General features: G+C 43.3%; 1 protein-coding gene across 1 annotated transcript in view; it reads left to right on the top strand.

Moving 5' to 3' along the window:
* LOC106565913 (uncharacterized) overlaps positions 1-21,624 on the top strand; it is a 104,824-nt gene continuing 83,200 nt past the window's right edge. The window contains exons 1-4 of the mRNA XM_014133599.3: positions 1-355; positions 1,666-1,800; positions 3,325-3,434; positions 20,688-20,801. Coding sequence (XP_013989074.3) covers positions 45-355; positions 1,666-1,800; positions 3,325-3,434; positions 20,688-20,801 — 670 coding nt within the window. The 5' untranslated portion in view covers positions 1-44. The remainder of the gene's footprint in view (positions 356-1,665; positions 1,801-3,324; positions 3,435-20,687; positions 20,802-21,624) is intronic.

Here is a 21,624-nt window from a genome sequence, read left to right as displayed (position 1 = left end):
AACCAGTTAGGAACGACCTCCAAGCACCACTCTGTACGGGATGTATGACTGCATCACTTTTGGAACTAGAAGGTGTTGGACTGACACTTCTCACTCTCTGGTTGATTTTTTTTAGTGTAACAGTGAAGCCAACTTTCAATATTTTTTCAGTAATTTGGCAACGGATTTTTTGTGCATTCTGTCTCTTTTCACTAAAACGTGTCAATACCACTACATTTCTGCGCTTTAATGCATATAATCGATACATTCAACACAACTTGAAAATGGATTGTATCTTCGTTTTCATCGTTTTTCAATACTTACTTATCGATGGGATCTACGCAGTGTCCAGCTATGGAAATCTACAACCATACATGTAAGTATTTTTATAAGCTGTCATTTTTATTTGATAATACATATTTTAGTCACAGTAACCTACATGATAAAACATTTCTGGTAAGAGTCATGTCACTTGCTACTGCTATTAATTTGAGTTTAAAACAAAATAACCAGAATCCAATATCTGTTGACATATCAAACTACCTGTTAATAGGATTATTTTAAAACTTTCACAAGTTGAAATATGATATTTGTTTATCAATGAATTAATTTCATGTTTTAATGTTTTACTCTAGAGGTGTTTGCATTGAAAGAAGAACAATGTGTTCTATACCTGGGCGTGTATAAACCTGTAGTTAAAATGACACAGACAACAATCACTGTTAACTCTAAGGCTGTATTTTGTACATTTCACAGAAAGGTATGCACCTGGAGCTATGATGGTGTTATCATAAGAATACTCTACTGTCTTTCTCAAAATGCACTGTAATGTTATTACATAATTACACATGATCTGGGGTGGATTAATGATGCAGGAAGCATTCCTGAGATGCTCCTAAGTTTTCCATATAATGGAGAGCATTCCAGAGTAACAGGTGAGATAAGTCCGAGATGAGGTGTTTCTGATAAGTCTGACTTCATTATAAGTCTCTGTTCAGTTGTAATGGCCGTGTCAATGTCAGATAGTGAAAAATAATGGGAATTTTCTCAGAGGGACCATTGCCAGTCTTGGAAAAATAGATACAGTATCAGCATCACAAACTGAAGGTTATCACAGACCTATCAGACAGACACACTATCCCAGAGATGAGACAAGATTGGACATGGAATGACTGAGCTACTTGTAAATGATGAGACTTCTCTCAGACGTACTGCAGTTTCTTCTACCGGAGAGGTACCAAAACACTGCTTAATGTTAGAGGGACAGCATGGCAGCTTGAGATGGTCTTAGAGACTACAATGCAGGGAATATGGTACGATGGGATCTATGACACTCAGATGGCACCTGGCTTATAAAACTCAATAACAAGAGGTCCAAATCCGTTTGTATGATCTTGTTATTCTGCTCTCCTTTGGTCAATGTTGTGATATACTGTAGTATCAGGTAAAGTCTTAGTGAATGTTTGTTGGATGTCTTGCTGTAGGCAGTGTTTTCTGCTGGCTGCCCTGCTGAGGGGTCAAACAGTAATGTATGGAGAATTCCCCTTAAGTCTTAGCAGACAGCATAGGCAGCACAACACAGTATAAACCCTTATGGAATCCACCCTCTTACTGTAAACCCCAAAAATGACAGAATATGACAGAATATTGATTTGTTCAATGTTTTTTTCCACTGGCCTCTTTCAGGCCCAACGTGTGTGTGGAGCAGGATGTGACGCTGGTTGCCCAAAGGCAGCCGTGTGTGCAGGCCTTCACACGCATGGTCAAGGTCTGGAAGCAAGGCTGCCTAGGACAGAACTGGTGCATGGGATACGAGAGAAGGTGAGTCCTACTTTTCATTCAGCCATCTCTTCATCCATCCATCCATCCATCCATCCATCCATCCATCCATCCATCCATCCATCCATCCATCCATCCATCCATCAATCAATCCATGCTTCTATCCATGTATTCCTCCATCCATTCTGAAAGCAACACTAGTTATTCACCTGTCCAGTTTTCTATGCTTCTCTTCTGTACCCATCATCTTTATGTCAGCCTTTCACATACTCATGACTCCTATGTTTGTTCTGAGGAATGCTATTCTGTAGATAGTCATTCTGTTCTATATTGCATGTATTGCCTATGGATAATTCTGTGTTGTGCAGTTGTTGCTGACTCAGTCTTAACAGTAATCAAATCATGTCAAAGCTGTTTAAGAGTGCCTCATCCTCATCTCCCTAAATCTCAGTCAAAATCTCTCTTTCCTCTTTTCTGTCTCCTATCCTTTTCCCTCTCTTTTGTTCGTTAATCAGGGTCTTGTAGGCCTCTCATATAGCACTAAGTGCAAGGTATAGCCACAGCTCTCCTGGAGGGTTAGCTAAGCTATCTATTTAGCCGAGGCGTCTCCAGAGGTCAGGTACATACCTGTGAGGAAGAGTCCTGCAGCTTACCCCTGACTCACTCCCTGGGGAGTTTCTCAATGTGCTATTGAGGCTCGCTTTCTCCATATATTTACCGCAATACAAAGACGCAGGCAGCTTTGAAGGTAGCCAAACCCTTAATTACACGGTGTAAACAAAATGACGCATAATGACTAGTAGCCGTGAGAGGGCTTCTAAACTACAGGGTTAGACACCGTACTCTGAAGTATAGTCTACCAGTCTTGCACATTGAAATGGACGACTTAAAAGACTGGGAAAATGTTTCCTGATTATTATACTGTATGTGACTTAAAAGAGTGGGAAATGTTCTGTGATTATCGTAGTGGATCTGACGTTTTTTTTTCTTCTTACTCATTGAACCTCATCAGCAACCTAGCCCTCCCACTCTCAGGATGGCAAACCCAACCCCTAAGAACAGACCACCCTCTCCACCCTCCCTAAGAACAGACCACCCTCTCCACCATCCCTAAGAACAGACCACCCTCTCCACCCTCCCTAAGAACAGACCACCCTCTCCACCCTCCCTAAGAACAGACCACCCTCTCCACCATCCCTAAGAACAGACCACCCTCTCCACCATCCCTAAGAACAGACCACCCTCTCCACCCTCCCTAAGAACAGACCACCCTCTCCACCATCCCTAAGAACAGACCACCCTCTCCACCATCCCTAAGAACAGACCACCCTCTCCACCCTCCCTAAGAACAGACCACCCTCTCCACCCTCCCTAAGAACAGACCACCCTCTCCACCCTCCCTAAGAACAGACCACCCTCTCCACCCTCCCTAAGAACAGACAGATCAACCATGACATTGTGCCATACATCTGAACCTCTAATTATTGTATAGAAGTGTTTTATATAGTGTAGCTTTATATTATCTAGCTTGTATCCTTTGATAATGTTATGTCTCCTTGATAACAGGACGGCATACTACACAGCATATAAACAAATCTACAGACAAGACTTCCAGACCGTGTATAAGTGCTGTCCTGGATGGTCTCAACTCAACGGAGAGGCTGGCTGCTTGTATCGTAAGTCTTTCCCTTTTCTTCTATTGCTTCATATTACTGAGGTTTCTGTTGTTAAAGTATCACAACCACCTAGTGTTTCAGACAGGGATCTTCTGTTAATGTGGGAGGGAGTGATTGTTACCGTTATCAGGATACAGACAGTGTACAGTCGTGGCCAAAAGTTTTGAGAATGACACAAATATTAATTTCCACAAAGTTTGCTGCTCCAGTGTCTTTAGATATTTTTGTCAGATGTTACTATGGAATACTGAAGTATAATTACAAGCATTTCATAAGTGTCAAAGGCTTTGATTGACAATAACATGAAGTTGATGCAGAGAGTCAATATTTGCTGTGTTGACCCTTCTTTTTCAAGACCTCTGCAATCCGCCCTGGCATGCTGTCAATTAACTTCTGGGCCACATTCTGACTGATGGCAGCCCATTCTTGCATAATCAATGCTTGGAGTTTGTCAGAATTTGTGGGTTTTTGTTTGTCCACCCGCCTCTTGAGGATTGACCACAAGTTCTCAATGGGATTAAGGTCTGGGGAGTTTCCTGGCCATGGACCCAAAATATCGATGTTTTGTTCCCCGAGCCACTTAGTTATCACTTTTGCCTTATGGCAAGGTGCTCCATCATGCTTGGAAAGGCATTGTTCATCACCAAACTGTTCCTGGATGGTTGGGAGAAGTTGCTCTTGGAGGATGTGTAGTACCATTCTTTATTCATGGCTGTGTTTTTAGGCAAAATTGTGAGTGAGCCCACTCCCTTGGCTGAGAAGCAACCCCACACATGAATGGTCTCAGGATGCTTTACTGTTGGCATGACACAGGACTGATGGTAGTACTCACCTTGTCTTCTCCGGACAAGCTTTTTTCCGGATGCCCCAAACAATCGGAAAGGGGATTCATCAGAGAAAATGACTTTACCCCAGTCCTCAGCAGTCCAATCCCTGTACCTTTTGCAGAATATCAGTCTGTCCCTGATGTTTTTCCTGGAGAGAAGTGGCTTCTTTGCTACCCTTCTTGACACCAGGCCATCCTCCAAAAGTCTTCGTCTCACTGTGCGTGCAGATGCACTGACACCTGCCTGCTGCCATTCCTGAGCAAGCTCTGTACTGGTGGTGCCCCGATCCTGCAGCTGAATCAACTTTAGGAGACGGTCCTGGCGCTCGGTGGACTTTCTTGGGCACCCTGAAGCCTTCTTCACAACAATTGAACCGCTCTCCTTGAAGTTCTTGATGATCCGATAAATGGTTGATATAGGTGCAATCTTACTGGCAGCAATATCCTTGCCTGTGAAGCCCTTTTTGTGCAAAGCAATGATGACGGCATGTGTTTTCTTGCAGGTAACCATGGTTGACATAGGAAGAAACAATGATTCCAAGCACCACCCTCCTTTTGAAGCTTCCAGTCTGTTATTCGAAGTCAATCAGCATGACAGAGTGATCTCCAGCCTTGCCCTCGTCAACACTCACACCTGTGTTAATGAGAGAATCACTGACATGATGTCAGCTGGTCCTTTTGTGGCAGGGCTGAAATGCAGTGGAAATGTTTTTTTGGGATTCAGTTAATTTGCATGGCAAAGAGGGACTTTGCAATTAATTGCAATTCATCGGATCACCCTTCATAACATTCTGGAGTATATGCAAATTGCCATCATACAAAACTGAGGCAGCAGACTGTTAAAATTAATATTTGTGTCATTCTCAAAACTTTTGGCCACGACTGTATGTTTATTAGTGTAAATGCAATCTTTACGGGATCGACGCCCGCTTACACATGAGTGGAGGTGATACTCCATAGGCTAGTGAGAGGAAGGAAGGGTGCGTCAAACCCGTTGCCCTGGGTCGGGAGCCGAGGGTGGTTGGGAGAGCATTCAGGAAGAGGTCATAAGGTCAAGAGGTACTTGGAGGTATCTCTACCCGATTAATAGTTGTAGCAGTCTTGAAAGTATACTTTATCTACCTTTGAAGAACTACTAAAACAGTGATTTCATCAGACAGCTCTACAGCATGGGCATCTGTGGCAACTTAATGCTCACGGGGTACCCTTTTCGCTAACAAGGGGCACTTGGCTCATTGGGGAGCACATAAGTAATGTTAGATGGTTGGCTGGCTGCTACTGCCTGAGCAGAGATGAGATGATGACTTAAAAAATGAAATAATAAAGTTGTCCCCCCAAAAAAAATTATATACACAATTCAAATATTTTATTTAAGTAAAGTAATGTGAATAAATGATGGTTAATGAGTGTTAAGCATTAATGAGCAGTCAGTAATATCATGGGGCTCTTATTCATTTCTTTGTTCTGTGTTGTTAGAGACCATGGAATGTTTTCAATGTTTTGGCAATTGAATGGTATCAATATTTGGCTTTGTAATTTCAATTAAAAAGCTCTAAAATCATTTCAAGGTCATATTTCATAATGCATTTAATGTTAACAAATAATAATCGAAATAAAAAACGTGTTTATTTTTAATTTTTAAATGAACCGAAACCGAATCCGACCTTAAAAAGCATGAATCACTTTCACTTAGCACTATCAGTGCAACAGTTACTGTGACGTTCACAACCAACCAGACTCTGGGTGAAAGCGCCAATATGTTAAGTCATTTTGAAAGCTCATAAATTACTGTTTACATTTTTGCTGAAACCGGCTTTGCATTGCAATGTCTTGTTTTAAATTCTGCCAAAGATGATAGTGGATTTACAGACATGTTAAAGTGTTGACTGACCACCAGACCTAATCCCCTTTGCTTCTGGCTCAGCTACACTTGGCACTGCAGGGCTCCTTGTGTCCTGAGATGGTGGGTGTGTCTGCCTGCCAAAGAGTGAGGGTTTGGCTGGACAGGTGGTCCTATTTGTTCAGTTGGGTGGCCAATTCCAATGCGCTGACTGGTTCCCAGTTTCGTTGGAGCTCCACAGTTAAATCTCGGCTCACACTCATAGTCATGCTGCCATATTCCCAATCAGCGGGCTCAGAGGAGTGGTAGTAACTGGTGGTACAGGTCAGAGGCTTGTACCATGGACCTTGGCAAAGACTGACTCCAGTGTCACTTCCAACCCTATCCCAGAGGAGAGAGACCACCTGCAATTGAACAGAAAATAGTCAAGAAGAAAACAATAAAATTAGTCAAAACAGAATCTCCCCACTCTAATCCTCTGCTTTGGTAATGGAGGGACGTGTTGTAGGGATCTGCTGGGCTGAGGTGCCACGGTAACAGGAGAGCACAGTTTCTCTGGACTGGGGCTGGGGCTGAGGCTGAGGCTGGAGATGGGGATGGGGCTGGGGCTGAGGCTGGGCCTGAGGCTGGGGCTGACACTGGGGATGGGACTGAGGTTGGGCCTGGGACTGAAGCTGGGGATGGGGCTGGGGCTGGAGTCAGGACTGGGACTGAGGCTGGGGTAGGGCTGAGGCTGAGTCTCCTGCTGAGGCTGGAGTCAGTACTGGGCCATAAGGCTGAGTGTGAGTCTGCTACTGGGCCTTGGACTGCTCAACTCTGTGTGGACAGGCTTAGCCCCACGCAAGTGAGACCTGGCAGGGCCCTTTGATGGGATTTTACGGCCGTTGATCCGCATCGCATAGCCTGCATACCTTAGACATCACCCCTGACAAAGCCCCTAGTAAACAGCCCAGACATCACTTTCATTCCCCACCACCGCCCAGAGGAACGCTCCCACCTCCACCTACCATCCTGTGTGCTGTGCCTCACCTCCCCTCATGCCTGTGGAGAAGGCTACTGTCTGGGCCAGGGGGAGGTGGGAAGAGGCTGGGATGGGACAGGGGTGAGAGATGATCCCCTGGATGTGCCTTTCAGCAGGGTCTCCTTATGGTCTCATGCTTTCCTCAAAGCCCTCTTTGTCTCTTGTTAAAAGGTTACAGTATTAAATTATCTAGGGAAGCATTAGGCTGTCTGCTCAACCCCTGAGCTCTGGTTTGTTTTAAAACACCACACAAGGAAACTTCCTAACAGGCATTCCCCAGTGCTGCCCAGTGTCTCCCTCACTAAGTTGCAGGGTTTTGTTTTTCTTCTGCATGACAATGTCGGCTCTCTTCGACACACGGCTGGGCTTTTATGTCCGTAACTTAAGACGTGGCAGCACTTTGAGACGGGACAAACTAATCACCCTTTTCTCTGAGCCATTGAACCAGGATAAAAGGATCCTCACACCACAATCCACCCTCTCTCACTCTCGCACACTTAGATCTATGTTGTCTCCAGTGTTCTTCAATGCAATTCAATCTATAGGACTGTTTTCAACAGTGCATACGACATCCAAGAAGACAGATCAGCTCTATAGAGACCGCAAAATGTACAGCTTTAGTAAATCCTTCGAAAACCCCAGAGATTGAAATGGGAATGTTGTGCATTAAGATAGGGATTTAGTGTCTGGCACATGTGAGGTCTCTGTTGAGGTGGTGTGTGTGTGGTGTGTCTGCGCTAATAAAAAGTGAGTGTAAGCTAATTAGGCTAATGTTGTTATTGTGAGGCAGTTGAGCAGAATGAAGTGTCACATCATGCTGTAGAGAAACAGCCCTGTACAGTGAGAGCAGCCATGCTAACAGCCCCCTTTCCAACCCTCTCCCTCCATCCCTCTCTCCCTCGCTCTCCTCCGTTTGGTTCTCTTCTATCGTCCTTCTTGTCTCCCCATCTCTCGGCCATATCTACAGTCCAGCTGTTCTCTTTCGCTGTGGGCATTTTCCGACTTACTGGCTCCTCTTGTCGAGTTCTCCCTCATCCTCTACTAAGATATACTCTTATTTGGTCATATGTAAGGCTTGAGAATGGTAAAACATTTGAAATATGTCTGGTTATTGTCACGGCTCCCTCCTTCTGTGCTGTCCCTCCCCCTCCTCCCCATTCCTAGTCTTTCTATTCCCTGTCTTCTCATTCTGATTTAAGATAGTGTGGGGCAAGCTTTACTTGTAAAGCATCCCAGTGACATGGCATAGCTGGGATTCTTAGACTGTAGTATCAGGCTATCCCAATGGCAGATGGTAGCCATTGTATGTAATCAAAGTTAAAGTGCAGACCTAATGGTTTTTGAAGACACCCTCTTTGTCCAGCACATGCCATAAAACCCAACATTTTGGTTGCAAAGGCCTGATTTGACTGAGAATCCTGGGGCAGTGCACGCAATAGGAACCTTTCCTACGAGGAGGTAATTAGTGCACACTGACATGTGTTCTAACTGGCCTGAATTCCATTTGCCACTGTTCATGTGCATGTGGAAGTGCATGCAAATGCATCATTTGGTTCAAAACTAAAGTGTTGCTTAGGTGACCCATTGAAATAGATTTATTTTTGTGTGTTTTGAGAAGCACCAATTGGCTTGATGACTATCTGACTTTCCTGAGGGTAAGAGTCCTTGACTTGCTGATGGTGCTTCTAGAGACTTCCGTCCACTTCTCCTCCATTCTAAGGTCCATTCAATGAGCTAAGAGTTCATCCCCAGCGAGTTGGCTGGAGAATGGCCCGGGACAGTCAAGAGTGGAAGCGGGCAGTTATGTTGATTGATGGCAACAATGAGCTTTGTGACAGGGAGTGAGGAGCAGAGGAGCAGGGACAATGGCTCCACCAGTTTGTCGCCCTCGTTAACTGCTGAATGGGAACTGGCCCCCTTTTGTGGCGGGAGGGACCAGGCTGGCGGATGTACATGTGTACCGGGCCAGAGGGACGAGGAGACTGTGGCTGTCCATGGGTGGTCTTTGTGTGTGTGGAGAAACACTGCATCCCAGGGATAAATCAAATCAAATCAAAGTTTATTTGTCACGTGCGCCGAATACAACAGGTGTAGACCTTACAGTGAAATGCTTACTTACAGGCTCTAACCAATAGTGCAAAAAAGGTATTAGGTGAACAATAGGTGGGAAAAGAAATAAAACAACAGTAAAAAGACAGGCTATATACAATAGCGAGGCTATATAAGTAGCGAGGTTACATACAGACACCGGTTAATCAGGCTGATTGAGGTAGTATGTACACGTAGATATGGTTAAAGTGACTATGCATATATGATAAACAGAGAGTAGCAGTAGCGTAAAAGAGGGGTTGGTGGGTGGTGGGGGGGACACAATGCAGATAGCCCGGTTAGCCAATGTGCGGGAGCACTGGTTGGTCGGCCCAATTGAGGTAGTATGTACATGAATGTATAGTTAAAGTGACTATGCATATATGATAAACAGAGAGTAGCAGCAGCGTAAAAAGAGGGGTTTCGGGGGGGCACAATGCAAATAGTCCGGGTAGCCATTTGATTACCTGTTCAGGAGTCTTATGGCTTGGGGGTAAAAACTATTGAGAATCCTTTTTGTCCTAGACTTGGCACTCCAGTACCGCTTGCCATGCGGTAGTAGAGAGAACAGTCTATGACTGGGGTGGCTGGGGTCTTTGACAATTTTTAGGGCCTTCCTCTGACACCGCCTGGTGTAGAAGTCCTGGAAGGCAGGCAGCTTAGCCCCAGTAATGTACTGGGCCGTACTCACTACCCTCTGTAGTGCCTTGCGATCAGCGGCCGAGCAATTGCCGTACCAGGCAGTGATGCAACCAGTCAGGATGCTCTCGATGTTGCAGCTGTAGAACCTTTTGAGGATCTCAGGACCCGTGCCAAATATTTTTAGTTTCCTGAGGGGGAATAGGCTTTGTCGTGCCCTCTTCATGACTGTCTTGGTGTGTTTGGACCATTCTAGTTTGTTGTATATGTGGACACCAAGGAACTTGAAGCTCTCAACCTGCTCCACTACATCCCCGTCGATGAGAATGGGGGCGTGCTCGGTCCTCCTTTTTCTGTAGTCCACAATCATCTCCTTAGTCTTGGTTACGTTGAGGGATAGGTTGTTATTCTGGCACCACCCGGCCAGGTCTCTGTTCACAGACACGCACATACAAAAACAGACTGGCATGGCGTGTTGTCTCCGAGTCATAGAGGCCAAGCTCATTGTCTTGGGATGTTTTCATTTAGGTTTATCATGTCCATGATAAACACTGTGTATGAAAAGCAGGAAAGTGTAAAATGTACCACAAATATCCTCTTCCTATTCTCCTCCACCTATGTATCTAGTACTTGTTATCTTGTCTGTGACCAACACTGCCAGACAGGGAGACATTTTGAGTAATTCAGTTTAGCCACCAGGTTTCCACCCACATCCTCCCACTGCACATGGAAATCTGTGTATCCTACCTTCAGGGATATCCCCATTCAGATACATCCATCAACATTACATACTAAGACAAGTGATTTAGGAGACAGGCTTGAAATATACATTTTTGGAATGTCCCTGAAACCATTCTTCAGGGGTATTTAAAGTCGTTCTGATGACGAGGACCTTCTGACAGTGCTGCCCTTGGCATATCCTGGCTACTGTGAGAACCCTTTGATTTTATACATTCCTCTGCAAAGCAAAACCTGATTTGCTGCCTCAAACTATAGTGCTGCTCTTCGTGTGTACCAATTACTTACACAAATGGAGATGGCAGGGTGGAGCTTTTATGCGGCAGGTAACCTAGTGGTTAGAGCGTTGGGCCAGTAACCGAAAGGTTGCTGGATCCAATCCCAGAGCTGACATGGTAAAAATCTATCATTCTGCCCCTGGACAAGGCTGTTAACCCACTGTTCCCCGGTATACCATCATTGTAAATAAGAATTTGTTCTTAACTGATTTGCCTAGTTAAATATTATTTATTTATATGATTAAAATGCCTACGAATTACTGTAAATCTGCTCCCTTTGTCTCTCAATCTGGGGTTAAACATATGGACACAACCTAAACAAACAGACCCTCATCATAGACTATAAAGATACACTGCTTCTGTTAGGATGTGGAGGCCATGTCAGAGGCTGAGCTGGTGACACCTGCTCCTTGGACTCCAGCGTCCGTCTGGTGGCAGTGCGACTCATTGACCTATCTCTGTTTCTCTGTGGAAGCAGCTAATCCCCTCAGACAAGGTGTCTTTGTAACAGAGTGGAGGCAATCACAGAGAACGATGAGAGTGAGTGTTACGCCATTTGCCGTGCTGCACGGCAAGTTAAGGAATTATTTCAAGGGAGATTAAGCAGTGTAAGGGTGGAGAGCGTGCGGCGGGAAAATGCTCTCCATGGTTAGCTGGCAAGAAGTTAATTTCTCACATTTCTTGGAGGGGGAAAGGTACAAGCGTCTTGTTTGCCACTTGTGACATATTGAAAACTTCAGGGTGGTTTGACTCCTCGCTTCCTTGCCAGTGGTTTTTAATTGCATTGGAAAGTGGCTACTTCTGATGGTCTTTCACAGCTGTTAATAATGTTGTTGTTCTGATGAATTTGCATCAGTTGATCAGCTGTATTTGGGAACACAAAGATGTAGACAGTGCATTCGCAAAGTATTCAGACCCCTTAACTTTTTTTGTTACGTTACAGCCTTATTCTAAAATCCTCATCAATCTATATACAACCCCATAATGACAAAGTGAAAACAGGTTTTTAGATTTTTTTGCAAATGTATTCAAAATAAAAGACAGAAATACCTTATTTACATAAGTATTCAGACCCTTTACTATGAGACTCGAAATTGAGCTCAGGTGCATCCCGTTTCCATTGATCATCCTTGAGATTTTTCTACAACTTGATTGGAGTCCACCTGTGGTAAATGATTGGAAAGGCACACACCTGTCTATATAAGGTCCCACAGTTGACAGTGCATGTCAGAGCAAAAACCAAGCCATGAGGCGAAGGAATTGTCCGTGGAGCTCCAAGACAGGATTGTGTCAAGGCACAGATCTGGGGAAGGGTACCAAAACATTTCTGCAGCATTGAAGGTCCCCAAGAGGACAGTGGCCTCCATCATTCTTAAATTGAAGACGTTTGGAACCACCAAGACTCTTCTTAGGGCTGGCCATCTGGCCAAACTGAGCAATCGGGGGAGAAGGGCCTTGGTCAGGGAGGTGACCAATAACCCGATGGTCACTCTGACAGAGCTCCACCAATCAGGCCTTTATGGTAGAGTGGCCATACGGAAGCCACTCCTCAGTAAAAGGCACTTGGAGTTTGCCAAAAGGCACATAAAGGACTCCCAGACCACGAGAAACAAGATTCTCTGGTTTGATAAAACCAAGATGGAACTCTTTGGCCTGAATGCCAACGTCTGGAGGAAACCTGGCATCATCCCTATGGTGAAGCATGGTGGTGATAGTGTCATGCTGTGGGGATGTATTTCAGCAGCAGGGAGAGTAGTCAGGATTGAGGGAAAGGTGAACTGAGAAAAGTACAGAGAGATCCATGATGAAAACCAGCTCCTGAGGGGTCAGGACCTCAGACTGGAGCAAAGGTTCACCTTCCAACAGGACACCAACTCTAAGCACACAGCCAAGACAAAGCAGGAGTGGCTTCGGGATAAGTCTCTGAATTTGAGTGGCCCAGCCAGAGCCCGGAATTGAACCCAATCGAACATCTCTGGAGAGACCTGAAAATAGCTGTGCAGCAACGCTCCCCATCCAATCTGACAGAGCTTGAGAGGATCTGCAGAGAAGAATGAAAGAAACTCCCCAAATACAGGTGTGCCAAACTTGTAGCGTCATACCCAAGAAGACTCGAGGCTGTAATCGCTGCCAAAGGTGCTTCAACAAAGCACTGAGTAAAGGGTGTGAATACTTATGTAAATGTGATATTTCAGTTTTTATTTTTAATACACTACCGGTCAAAAGTTTTAGAACACCTACTCATTCATTGGTTTTTCTTTATTTGTACTATTTTCTACATTGTAGAATAATATTGATGACATCAAAACTATGAAATAACACATATGGAATCATGTAGTAATCCCCAAAAGTTTTAAACAAATCAAAATATATCTTATATTGAGATTCTTCAACTAGCCACCCTTTTCCTTGATGACAGGTTTGCACACTGTTCATATTCTCTTAACCTGGAATGTTTTTACAACAGTCATGAAGGAGTTCCCACATGTGCTGTGCACTCGTTGGCAGCTTTTCCTTCACTCTGCGGTCCAACTCATCCCAAACCATCTCAATTTAGTTGAGGTCGGAGGATTGTGCTGGCCAGGTCATCTGATGCAGCACTCCATCACTCTCCATCTTGGTCAAATAGCCCTTACACAGCCTGGAGGTGTGTTGGGTCATTATCCTGTTGAAAACAATTGATAGTCCCACTAAGCCCAAAGCAGATGGAGTTGTGTATCACTGCAGAATGCTGTGGTAGCCATAACACCTCCTCCTTTTATTTGTATTTTTTATTTCATCTTTATTTAACCAGGTAGGCTAGTTGAGAACAAGTTCTCATTTGCAACTGCGACCTGGCCAAGATAAAGCAAAGCAGTTCAACACTTACAACAACACAGAGTTACACATGGAATAAACAAACATACAGTCAATAATACAGTAGAAAAGTATATATACAGTATGTGCAAATGACGTAGGATAAGGGAGGTAAGGCAATAAATAGTCCATGGTGGTGAAGTATTTACAATGTAGCAAAATATAGCAAAAGCCTCCCTGCTTTTCGGTGGGAAATACAATTGTGGAGATCATCCGTTCACCAACACCGCGTCTCACAAAGACACAGCGGTTAGAACCAAAAATCTCCAATATGAACTCCAGACCAAATGACACATTTCCACTGGTCTAATGTTGATTGCTTGTGTTTCTTGGCCCAAGCAAGTCTCTTCTTATTATTTGTGTCCTTTAGTAGTGGTTTCTTTGCATCAATTCGACCATGAAGGCCTGATTCACACAGTCTCCTCTAAACAGTTGATGTTGCGATGTGTCTGTTTCTTGAACTCTGTGAAGCATTTATTTGGGCTGCAATTTCTGAGGCTGGTAACTCTAATAATCTTATCCTCTGCAGCAGAGGTAACCAGTTTAATCATAGCGCTTGATGGTTTTTGCGACTGCACTTGAAGAAACTTTAAAAGTTATTGAAATGTTCCGTATTGACTGACCGTCATGCCTTAGAGCCAAATTAACAAACAGATTACCGACCATTTCGAATCCCACCGTACCTTCTCCGCTATGCAATCTGGTTTCAGAGCTGGTCATGGGTGCACCTCAGCCACGCTCAAGGTCCTAAACGACATCATAACCGCCATCGATAAGAGACATTACTGTGCAGCCGTATTCATCGACCTGGCCAAGGCTTTCGACTCTGTCAATCACCACATTCTTATTGGCAGACTCGACAGCCTTGGTATCTCAAATGATTGCCTCGCCTGGTTTACCAACTACTTCTCTGATAGAGTTCAGTGTGTGAAATCGGAGGGCCTGTTGTCCGGACCTCTGGCAGTCTCTATGGGTGTGCCACAGGGTTCAATTCTCGGGCCGACTTTCTTCTCTGTATACATCAATGATGTTGCTCTTGCTGCTGGTGATTCTCTGATCTACCTCTACGCAGACGACACCATTCTGTATACTTCTGGCCCCTCTTTGGACACTGTGTTAACTAACCTCCAGACGAGCTTCAATGCCATACAACTTTCCTTCCGTGGCCTCCAACTGCTCTTAAACGCAGGTAAAACTAAATGCATGCTATTCAATCGATCACTGCCCGCACCTGCTCGCCCGTCCAGCATCACTACTCTGGACGGCTCTGACTTAGAATACGTGGAGAACTACAAATACCTGGGTGTCTGGTTAGACTGTAAACTCTCCTTCCAGACTCATATTAAGCATCTCCAATCCAAAATTAAATCTAGAATTGGCTTCCTATATCGCAACAAAGCATCCTTCACTCATGCTGCCAAACACACCCTCGTAAAACTGACCATCCTACCGATCCCCGACTTCGGTGATGTCATCTATAAAATAGCCTCCAACACTCTACTCAACAAACTGGATGCAGTCTATCACAGTGCCATCCGTTTTGTCACCAAAGCCCCATACACTACCCACCATTGCGACCTGTACACTCTTGTTGGTTGGCCCTCGCTTCATACTCGTCGCCAAACCCACTGGCTACAGGTTATCTACAAGTCTCTGCTAGGTAAAGCCCCGCCTTATCTCAGCTCACTGGTCACCATAGCAGCACCCACTCGTAGCATGCGCTCCAGCAGGTATATCTCACTGGTCACCCCCAAAGCCAATTCCTCTTTGGCCGCCTTTCCTTCCAGTTCTCTGCTGCCAATGACTGGAACGAACTGCAAAAATCTCTGAAGCTGGAGACTCATATCTCCCTCACTAGCTTTAAGCACCAGCTGTCAGAGCAGCTCACATATCACTGCACCTGTACATAGCCCATCTGTAAACAGCCCATCTATCTACCTACCTCATCCCCATACTGTATTTATTTATTTATCTTGCTCCTTTGCACCCCAGTATCTCTACTTGCACATTCATCTTCTGCACATCTACCATTCCAGTGTTTAATTGCTGTATTGTAATTACTTCGCCACCTTGGCCTATTTATTGCCTTAACCTTATTACCTAATTTGCACTCACTATATATAGACTTTTTGTTTTCTTTTGTTCTACTGTATTATTGACTGTATGTTTTGTTTATTCCATGTGTAACTCTGTGTTGTTGTATGTGTCAAATTGCTACGCTTTATCTTGGCCAGGTCGCAGTTGCAAATGAGAACTTGTTCTCAACTAGCCTACCTGGTTAAATAAAGGTGAATAAATAAATAAATAAATAAATAAATGATGGACTGTCATTTCTCTTTGCTTATTTGAGCTGTTCTTGCCATAATATGCTTGGTATTTTATCAAAAAGGGCTATCTTCTGTATACCCCCCTGCCTTGTCGCAACACAACTGATTGGCTCATTAAGAAGGAAAGAAATTCCATAAATTAACTTTTAAGAAGGCACACCTGTTCATTGAAATGCATTCCACCTCATGAATCTGGTTGAGAGAATGCCAAGAGTGTGCAAAGCTGTCATCAAGGCAAAGGGTGGCTATTTGAACAATCTCAAATATAAAATATATTTAGATTTTTTTTAACACTTTTTTGGTTACCTCATGATTCCATATGTGTTATTTCATAGTTATGATGTCTTCACTATTATTCTACAATGTAGAAAAAAGTTAAAATAAAGAAAAACATTTGAATAAGGAGGTGTTCTAAAACTTTTGACCGGTAGTGTACATTTGCAAAAAATGTTGCTTTGTTATTATGGGGTAGGTGTGTAGATTGATGTGGGGGAAAAAAACGATTTAATCCATTTTAGAATAAGGCTATAATGTAACAAAATGTGGAAAAGGTCAAGGGGTCTGAATTCTTTCCGAATGAACTGATGTTAGGTATTTGTTGAGTGAGGGTGGAGTGTGAAATGGACCATTTTAATGTTCTGCTAAGCATTCAAAATGTAATGAGTACTTTTGGGTGTCAGGGAAAATGTATGGAGTAAAAATAAGATAATTTTCTTTAGGAAAGTAGTGAAGTAAAATTAAAAGTTGTTAAAAATATAAATAAAATAAAGTCAAGTACAGATACCCCAAAAAACTACTGAAGTAGTACTTTAAACGTATTTTTACTTAAGTATTTTACACCAATGTGTTGTGTTGGTTGTTGGAGCTGTGATGGGTATTAGTTGATTGAGGGCGGAGGGGGTTGTGTTGGAACTGTGTTGGGTATTGTTGAGTGAGGTCTGAGGGGACTTGTGGACTGCTGCGCATAGACACAGAGCTGACCAGGTGTCTGAGCACAGGGCCAGGAGGACGTCAAGATGTTTAGACTTCGCCTCACACTCCAGGGATTCTTCTGGAGCTGTTGAGAGAGAGGACTGAAATGATTCTGCTCCCTCCCCCTTTCTGGCGAAGACACATAATTTCTTCTCAGTGACGGGTTTATAGCTAAATGTGCAGTTTTATAGCTAATCTCATGCTATTCTACACATTTTGCCATTATAAAGCTGAGATAGATAGAGTTTAGCATTTTTAAAGCTAAAATATATGTGTTGTTGACTGTGATAAAGGCACTGGATTATGAGTTGACTTGTTTGCTAAATTAACAAATTAAATAGTCCATGGCATGGTGTATAGTATATAGCCATAGAAGCACAGTTACATATGCCTCAATACAGTCATATTTGTTAATTATATGGGGTTTGGCTCTCAGTTAGTTCTTTTTGGCAACCCATCTCATGAGAGTGAATGTCATTCCAATTAATCTGTTCTGTTATATTTCATCAAATCTTATTAACCCAGTGCACTGCTTGCTACAAATTCTCCAGTACCAGACAAACATTGACACACCTCATTTCTCATAGGAGAATGTTTTATTTTACCTTTATTTAACTAGGCAATTCAGTTAAGATCAAATTCCTATTTTCAATGACAGCCTAGGAACAATGGATTAACTTCCTTGTTCAGGGGCAGAACGACAGATTTGTACCTTGTCAACTCGGGGATTCGATCTTGCAACTTTTCAGTTACTAGTCCAACGCTCTAACCACTAGGCTACCTGCCTTCAATGCCAAGAGTGTGCAAAGCTGTCATCAAGGCAAAGGGTGGCTATTTGAAGAATCTCAAATATAAAATATATTTTGATTTGTTTAACACTTTTTTGATTACTACATCATTCAATATGTGTTATTTCATAGTTCTGATGTCTTCACTATTATTCTACAATGTAGAAAATAGTAAAAATAAATAAAAACCCTTGAATGAGTAGGTGTGTCCAAACTTTTGACTTGTACTGTCTTTGATGGTGTTTGCATGTTAAAAAGGACAAATAATGTCCCTTTTGGAACACTGATAAGTAACTAGCATAAACATTGGATATGCTTAATCTGATTGGGTGGGCCTGGCTCCCCAGGGGCGGGGGCCTGGGCCATGCCTATGCACCTGATAGGCACTTCTGTTAGTTTGAGAATATAAAAGAACATATGTTCAATGCAAATTAACCCAATGTAACGTCATGATTTGTGAAAAGTATTTTCTTCAGCTGTCAGGACGCATTTCTAAACAACTCAGCTGCCAGGTCGAAAATCAAAACAACTCAATTGGCTAGTTCAGCCATCTGGCAAGAAATGAGCGGGTCGTAACTTGATCCTACTGCTATGATTTGATAGAGCGAGGCCGTAACTCTGATCCCTTTCACATCTCTCTCTATTGCTCATATCATTTGTTGCTGTTTACTTCTACTATGATAACTAGATCAATGGCGATGACATTTGCTACCAATCCATAAATGTACATAATATCTAACAAGGAGAGTGAGGGTAGGAAAGAAGATTGAAACGATGATGCACATTCTGTCTGACTCAAATCTGCCCATAGTTCGAGAAGTGAGAACACACCCACACTGATCTACAGCTTTCTTGGTCCATAAACATGCAGGAAGATTCTTAGGTAGCTTTACCTATTGACAACCTTTATTTAGGCATTTTTAAACACTTCCTTCTTTCCCTATTACGACAATCACCAAATATGACGTCGACACAAGCCTTATTATTAGTGAATTAAACTAATATTTGCAACAGTTAGATTTTGGTCACTGTGTCAGTTGACTCGTTTCTCAATACAGCACCTTTCTGTTGTAGAATGAGCTACAGTATCTTACTGCTTGCTGATGATTTTCCCAGGTAGACATTCCTCGACATTATGCAGTGCTCAACCGGTGAGTGGTGGCTGGCATAGCAGATGTTTTGCTATGTAGAGGGACTATGGGCAAAGCCGATAAAGAAGGACTGGTAGACTATAACATAACATTATCGGTCATTCTCTAGTTTTCTTTACATCAATGGCTCTATTTTCCAATGTTCCCATCTCTGTCTCCTCTCATGCTGATGTAACCCACCTGTGAAATCAATAGCTGGCTGTTCATTATGAAGCTGTCTAGCATTGAGAGGAGCTGCTGTTACCATGACAGATGACACCTATAGCTAGAGAAAAAAACACCTGTCGAGATCATGAGTAACACAGACATATTGGACATTTCCTTATGCAGAATGTTGAAAGGAAAAATAATTAGTTTTTAATTGTTTTTCGAGGAAGGCATTTACAGATTGCCAAACTATTTTCTCCTTTTGCTGTAGTTTAAAAAAGTACACTGATTTGTTGGTAGTATATCTTGTCACTCATTTTTATTGCCCATGTTGAACTGCACACCACCTCAGATCTTTGGTTGGCATGTCGTTATTAATAATAACAGGCACATACGTGGCCCATATATGGCTCCAAAAAGGACTGGGAGTGGGAATTGGTCATGCAGCTGCCGATCGGATTAGATTAGCAGAAAAATGCCGATCTGGCAGAAACTACATCTTTTGAGAGGTTCCTGTCTAATCGCCTTGGAGAAGAGCGGGCATTCCTGCCATGATTAGGTGTTCCGTACATCTCCTCTCCCTGAGCCTTAGTACTGCTAGTGCCAACATGGGTGTGTGCAAACACAAGCGTCAATCCTCTGGTACTCTGTAGCCGTCACACTGTAGCCTGCACCCTTCTTAATGGAGCGAAACATGAGGCTTGGCTTGCTCTCCTGTACCTTGCTGTGTAGTGTACAGAGATCCTACACACTACACACACACACTACACACACACACACACACACACACACCACACACACACACACACACACACACACACACACACACACACACACACACACACACACACACACACACACACACACACATTAGCTTGGAGGTGAAGGAGAGAGAGGATGTGAGTTATATGAGTGTGTAGAATGCGATGCCTACACTTCTGTGCTGGATTCACGTGGCGTAGGCTACCTAGTGGTTTGAGGTGTTTGTTTATTCCAATTCCACGGATTTCACACGTCTCAACGAGATAAGTTGTTCGACTCTGGGGATTTAGCCAGATAGGGCCGTCTCTCTCCTAGATTGATGTCCTACAGCCTGTGGCTCTCTGTCTCACCTCATGCTAATAGTACTGGATGCATGATCTTTGTCTGTGTGGAGACATGGGCCATATATTCAGTTTCAGAGCAGATTGTTATGTGACCATGGGGGTGGGGGGTTGATTATGTCCTATTTATTTATTTCACTCAGGGTTAAACTATCCCAGCTGATTCATTTTCTCCCAAAAACATTACGATTACTTTTTTTTCACATGGTAATGTGCCTGAAAGCCACTCTCCTCCTTGAAGAGAGCCAACTGGAGGAGGGAGCCCTGTTAGCGTGGTTAATGTAACAGCAGGAACATCAAGGTCCCTCTCAATCAGGTGTTAACAGGGAACTGAAGAGGCCCTGATAGGTCAAACTGTCCCACTGCAGATGTTGACATTCTGTGACAGCAGCCAGGTGCTTCTGCTCCTCTTATCTCTTCTCCTCTTTCTTTCTCTCCGTCTCCGACCCCATCCATCCCGTCCCGGTGCCATCCTCCAGCTGTGTGTAGCTACGGCGTGTGCTTCAACGGGGGCCAGTGTCGGGAGGGCTCCCGCTCCAGCTCCCAGCTTTGTGACTGTCCTGCTGGCTTCAATGGGCCCAGTTGTCAGTATGGTGAGTACAACATTTACATTTACATTTTAGTAATTTGGCAGACGCTCTTATCCAGAGCGACTTACAGTAGTGAGTGCATACATTTCATACTTTTTTTTTCTTTTCTGTTTCTGTTTTCTGTTTCTGTTTTCTCTGTTTAATGTACTGTAGTTCCTACATTATGTCCTGCTGTTCCTGTCCGTGTCTGTGTCCGTACGTGGGTCGTTCTACCAATTTGGGGCCTTTTTGAGATGTGTAACTTGGTGAAAAAAACTGTTTGATTTTACCTAATTTTAACATTCTGCCATAAAGAACAAATGTTCAACTTAATAAAAAACACATTTTCCCATCTCAAAAAAAATACTATAGGAAGTTCCTATTAAGTGCCAAATATAGTAACAGGGTTGACCGTAACAGGGTTGACGATAACAGGGTTGACAGTTTAATCTTAAATCAGCCATACATCTCTATGTGACAGGAAAAATTTGAATCTTATTGTGTGCAACAGGGAGGGGCAGTTGAATGCAAGCTTCACAAAAAAAATGAAATTGTTAAAACATTTCTAGCCTGTCTATCTATGGGTTACAACAGGGTTGACGTGTTATGCGTCACTCACTCAGTTTTCCACCACAAAACACCAGCAAATTACCAAAAATAGTACAAACAGCTCACCTGCTTTTACACTACAATTTGTCTATAGATGCTCAATGTTTCTTGAAAAAGATTGGAGGAAAAAAATGAATTGTTTTACGATATTAAAATTACAATTCAGATAATAAGATGGCGCCAGAGCAGAAGGCAGACGTTTTACGTGCCCCCAACCGATTGTTTTTTGTTTGTTTGT

The sequence above is a fragment of the Salmo salar genome, chromosome 12 (genome assembly GCF_965601325.2).
Source record: "Salmo salar chromosome 12, fSalSal1, whole genome shotgun sequence".
NCBI lineage: Eukaryota > Metazoa > Chordata > Actinopteri > Salmoniformes > Salmonidae > Salmo > Salmo salar.
This window is presented reverse-complemented; position numbering and strand designations above follow the sequence as displayed.